The sequence below is a fragment of the Citrus sinensis genome, chromosome 3 (genome assembly GCF_022201045.2).
Source record: "Citrus sinensis cultivar Valencia sweet orange chromosome 3, DVS_A1.0, whole genome shotgun sequence".
NCBI classification, from domain to species: domain Eukaryota; kingdom Viridiplantae; phylum Streptophyta; class Magnoliopsida; order Sapindales; family Rutaceae; genus Citrus; species Citrus sinensis.
In genome coordinates, this window is record NC_068558.1 from 38,179,765 (window position 1) to 38,185,887 (window position 6,123).

General features: G+C 31.4%; 1 protein-coding gene across 1 annotated transcript; it reads right to left on the bottom strand.

The window, feature by feature from the left end:
- Positions 1–3,127: 3,127 nt before the first annotated feature.
- LOC102625141 (beta-amyrin 28-monooxygenase) lies at positions 3,128–5,046 on the bottom strand. Its single transcript, XM_006494137.4, has 3 exons — positions 4,054–5,046; positions 3,652–3,839; positions 3,128–3,572 (listed from the first exon to the last, which is right to left on the bottom strand). Exons 1-3 carry the CDS (start codon positions 5,012–5,014, stop codon positions 3,255–3,257), a joined length of 1,467 nt encoding a protein of 488 aa, XP_006494200.4. The 5' UTR covers positions 5,015–5,046; the 3' UTR covers positions 3,128–3,254.
- Between the last annotated feature and the right edge of the window lie 1,077 nt (positions 5,047–6,123).

The window sequence follows — 6,123 nt, forward strand, 5'->3', positions numbered from 1 at the left end:
AAGCCCAAGTGGCTAGAGCCCCTCCCTCACAAATGTGAGGGAAGGGGTTCGAGCCTCCGCAGTTGTATTGTAGGGGTTTAATTTAAATATTCTTCCTTGGAGCCCTTGAGCTCGACTGAAGATAGTCTTTCTCCCAGGATGGGAGTTTGACATCGCTCGAATATTTGAGAGGGTTAAAAATCTGAGCGGTGTCATATCAGCATTCATATCAATAGGGCTCAGTATAAATATATGATTGTACATATCAATTATACTCTCATGTAATATGAGTTGTAATATTTGAGAGGGTTAAAAATCTGAGCGGTGTCATATCAGCATTCATATCAATAGGGCTCAGTATAAATATATGATTGTACATATCAATTATACTCTCATGTAATATGAGTTGTAATTTGAACTGTAATTTGAGCAATAGTCTCATGTAATAAAAAAAAAAAAAAACTAACATGTCAACTAATGCTAAAAATAAAAATGTAATAAAAAAGTAAAGTTTTGTAATTTAAAATAATAAATTTTTACAACCCATGACTTTTTACATGTTTCTTATTTTGAAATTTCACCTTTTTTATTTTATAATTTTCTAAAGTATCTAGGTTAATAACCTATGTTCTTAATACATATTCAATTTATTTATTTTACATTAAATATATATTATATAACAAAAAATATTATTTACATTTATCAAATTTTCATGTGTTTAAAAATTTTATGTGATATTACATTATTATATTTACACCATCAATCATTTTTATGATCAAATTAAGTCAATGGATCAAACTTCAAAAAATTTAAAACAACTCAAGTTACGTAAGTGAATATTTAAAAACTTTTAACTTTTATGATTTTATAATAAACAGTAGGGACTTAAGTGTTAATAACCAATCGAACACATCCTAACCGTTGAATACTTTAACCATTGATCCATTGGTTGAATTGAAAAAAGACAAAATTTAGGGTACCGTGGAACTGTTGCACGGTAGGCGGACCCGAAATTAAAATATATATATATATATACATTGGAAAACGACGGTGAGCCACTGGATCGACAGGAAAATGATATTGAGCATTTTCCATTTTGCAATTTACACACGGGGCGCAATTCCATTGCTCTTTGATATGTGAATGCTGTCATCTGTAACATCAATGATTATATATGTAAAAATAATTCCTAATAAAGGGTTTCTTATTTTAATAAAATAGGGAGCAAATAAAAATATAATGAAACTGATAGTTATAGAGTAAAAAAAAAAAAACTATTAGCCAGTAATACAAATAAAGAAACAACGCAAGATAAAGAATAAAATGAGAGAATATATTATAGAGTGATTTTATTCATTCCAATTGTATGTGTACAAAACAAAAAGATGAGCTCTTCTTTTATAGTTACATAATCACTCCATGAAATTAATGAAAAATTATGGATCATAATTCTTTGTGAGATAGTGAGAGTTATAAGGAAGCTAAATGTTGCTAATGGGAGATAGTAGGGAGACTAAGAGATATATGTTATGAACATCTACATTTATTTTAATAAATTCATAACACTCCCCTTTGGATGTTCATTATAAAGAATATGTCTCATTAAAATCTTTACATAATTTTTATTGTGTAATAACAATCAAATTAATTATGAGAATATGAAAAGCCAAATCTAAAAAAAAAATTCTCTATTTATTAGATAATAGAGAATATACAAAGATGAGAAATTGTGATGCCACATCACCTCCTCAAGTCTTAACTTTATATATATATATATATATAGATATAGATATAGATGTTTATTAATAATGTTTTGAATTGATAAATGCTAATTACTCACTTTTTATTTGATTAGGGAGAAAGTTAGATCAAGAGAGCACATGATACTTTAAACACATTATCACCAATCTTTTTGTGGTCCAATATAAATACACAAAACTTTTTCATTGCCATTTTCCCAACATTAGTTTTAGTAACTGCGAAAAGATTTTTTTTTTCCAAAAAATCATCTTTTTATATTTACCAAACTTTGATACGCTTCTTCTTTTTGACTTTTCTAACAATTTTTTCATTCATATGTGTTGAACAGTCTCAAAGAAATATTTTTTAGCCAAAAAATAATGAAAAAAAGTAAATCTGTATGTCTAAAACTTAAAATGTGCCAGTATCTTCCTACTGAATTGGCAGAGGATGTATCCTCATATTTAATTTTAGTAAATAAGGAGAGGATTAAGCAAATCATCCCCTCCCCTCCTCCCCCCCCCCCCCCCCCCCCCCCCCAAAAAAAAGAGGTAAACCATATTTTTCTCGGGCTTGATCATGAGAGTAACTCCATTTGGGCTTTTAATTGGGTCGATTAAAAATCGAATCCATCAATCCCCCAGGTGTCAATATTAGAGCTGGCAAAACGGGTCATCGGGTCGTGTTCGTGTTGTGTCAAATTTAGGTCGACCCAAACCCGACCCATTTAATAATCGTGTCAAAATATTGAGACCCAAACCCGACACGAAAAAATAATCGGATTGCCCAATAACCCGTTTAATATCTATATATTGAACAAAAGTTACATAAAATATTTACACACTATCATACATACATATGTACATAAATAATTTATCGATATTATGAAATATACATATCTACCAATATATTACACATGTACACTATTGAGGTTTTAATTATATATATATATATATAATATTATTTATCAATATTATAAAATATACATGTCTATCAATTTTTACACATTTACACTATTGAAGCTCTAAATGTATGTAAAATTTTATAAATAAAACATTGTGTTTATATTCACCCTTTTAAAGAATAAAAAAAAAATCATCTCTAATATTTGAGTTTTAATTATAAGAATATGTAAATTATTTTAAAATACAAAATATAATCGGGTCATTAATCGGGTAAATGGGTCAAGAATTTTAACCCAAACCCGACACGGAAAAAAATCGTGTTGACCCAGACCCGACCCATTTAATAATCGTGTTAAATTTGACGACCCATACTCATTTATTTATATCGTGTTCGTGTCGGATAATCGGGTCGTGTCAAATTTTGCCAGCTCTAGTCAATATAAATCAATCATTGGTCTCTTTGGTCAGCTTCTGTCAAGTCTCAAATTAATTAATTCTGAAACCCAGAAAAAGAAAAAAATTATGTTCTCGCATCAATAAACCTTCATATTTATTAACCAAATTAAAATTATTACATAGATAGGGTTAAAACGCCAGAGACTGACAAGGAAAGCTTGCTTAAATTAATAATCATGCTAATTCATTATCACAGGCATAGGGACAGAGGCGAACTGGGAGTCCCTTGGCAGGAGACAAGTCTGGATCTCTTATCATTTGCTCATCTGGGTTCACTTTCTCCCACTTGAATTTTCTCACCGCATGACGCATGAATAAGAGTATTTGTAATTTTGCATAATCTTTTCCAGGACATATGTGCTGTCCTCCTCCAAATGGCACGTAAGAGTAAGGAACAATGGGATCATTTCTTTCAAATCTTGATGGGTCAAACGTTTCCGGGTTTGGAAAATATTCAGGGTTTCTATTTGTTGCATGTATACTCCAGTGTACCTGCATGCAAAAATGTTTCATGCATGAACCAAATAAAATCATTGCTGATTGATGCAAAGTAAATAATACTATTAATTACCTTCCATCCCTTGGGAATCCGAAATCCTTCGTAGTTGAAGTCTTCAATAGCTTCTCTGAAAGTTCCAGACGCTGGGGGTTCTAATCTTAACGATTCACTTATCACACTCATTGAGTACTTCATCTTTTTTATGTCCTTCATACTCATAGGCTCTCCTGGTGCTTTCGACTTTGCTATCTCTATTTGCTCTGTCCATACATTTTTGAAAAGACATATGTAATTAGCATACAGAAAAAATTATCACTCTCTGGACGTACTTCGGCTGACTGTGAAAGCTTTTTACGTCACTTGACTTCGAATATAATAAAAGAAAGAGTTGATGTAATTCAACAGGTGAGATTAATTTTTCATCCCATGCAAACCTTTTGAAAGAGAAAACAAAATTATTTTCTCTCAACGTACCTTTACGGACTTTTTCAGAAATTTCAGGCAGGTCCGCAAGATTTTTCATAATGGAAGTAATGGTTGCGCTAGGATTGTCAAAGGCTGCTGAGAGTAATGCTACCAAGTTCTTTGCAAGAAAAACATCATCAACGTTTTTGCCTTCCTTGTAATTCTCGACGAGGATTCTCGACAAAATATCATTCCTTTCATCCAAGTTCTTCTTCTCCAATAATTCGCTCCTCCGTTCTTTAATAATATCAACAAAAATCTTACGTAACTTCCTCGACGACTTAATCGCACGATTGAATGTTGTCCCGGGGAAGTTTATGGGCAGTGCAAAAAATGCCCTCACTACTTGGACCATCAAGGGCAAGCTCTCGTCGAGAATTTCTCGATCCCGAATATCGGCCAGCAATCGAAAAGATACATCAAATGTTAATTTTCTTGCTAGAGGATACACTCTGACTTCATTGCAACCGTCCCAGTAACGCCTGAAGTGATCTTGCACAACTTGATCAGTAATCGCTACGTGTCTCGCGAGAGCATCAGGCTCATTGAAGAATGAGAGGAATTGCTTACGAGCCCTGGTAACATCCTCAATGGTAATCTCGTCGCCGGCATTTTCTAAGACTTTAAGGAAGGTATCTGGCCACCAGGATCTCACAAGCTTGTAGTCATTGGAGAACAAGAATTTGTTGCCCTCGGCGCTTGTTAGAAACACCATTTTTTGACCAACGTGATATGTCTTGAAACACTTACTGTTTTTGTACTTGTGTACTCTCTCAGCAATGAATTCATGAATGGCATCTGTTTTGGCCTTTTTGAGATAATCTAAAGTTTCAAAATACTTGAAAGGCCAGCTTACATGACCTGGTGGGAGAGGGAGTTTTTCAGGACCATTTTGTTTGTTGAGATAAAAGAAGTGGCAAACGAGAGTGAGTATGAGGAGTGTGGAAAGGATGAGGAGGAGGAGTTCCATTTCAGTAGCTTGTTTATAATTTGATTTTTTGAAGTGATATGTGTTGATTTGAGTCTTTGATTCTAGCTTATTTAAAGGCAACTAAATAACTGGAACGATAGTGACAAATTATTATAATTGGTTAAGTCAACACAATGGTGCACATTATAACTATTTTGCTTAACTATTATACATGGCGGGGTATGTATAATTGCACCCTAAAATCAACTCTGATCATCTGTAGTTTAATGAAATTTTTTTAATTTATTTTGGGCAAATATAACATAATTATTCGGATCCTCTCTTAATCTAGTTTTTCTTAATGTTTATAGAAAATTATGATACGAAGCATTTAAGTCTTTTCAGGCTAACAGTATTATTATTATTTTGAAGAACAACAATAAATTAAAAAATTAAAAAAATTAACTTTGAATTATTAATGTTAGCATTGCTCAAATTTGTGTTAGTTAAAGAAATTTATTGACATTAGTGACGTGATTCTTGCGTTATCAGTATGTGCCAAATCTTTGAAGAATTTTCTTTAGGTGTTTTGAATATTTTTTATGATTGTTAAAAATAATAAAAGATAATAAATTTTCAATTATGCACACTTGTATTTTAATGAAATTTTTCATTACAAGGACACTCATGATCTAATTTACTATCCATTTCGGGATATAATAATTATTATATCTCAATCATCTCTCTTATTATTTAGGCCGCCTAAAATCAAATACGAACACCCATATTTTAATGAAAATTATTATCCCAAAATTACCCTCGATTTAATTTACTATTAAGTATAATGTGATATAAATAGATGGAATACAATCGCTCTTGACACCCACTTATCAGTTATCACACTCACACAACTTACAATTGTTCTACCTTAAATCCTTAAGCCTTTTCTTTAAACATGAAATTTAATTATTGCTTAATTTACTAATAAATAATAATGTTTATTCATTAATTTTCTCTAGATTAATTAATTAATGTCTCCAAAATTATAATAAGGATATTATTGTAAAAAGATAAGAAAAAATAGGAGTAAGAGTGTCACATATTCAATAGTAAGTATGTCTAAAGATATTTTTTAAAACAAAGAAACTAAGAGGTTGTTTGTTAAAAGT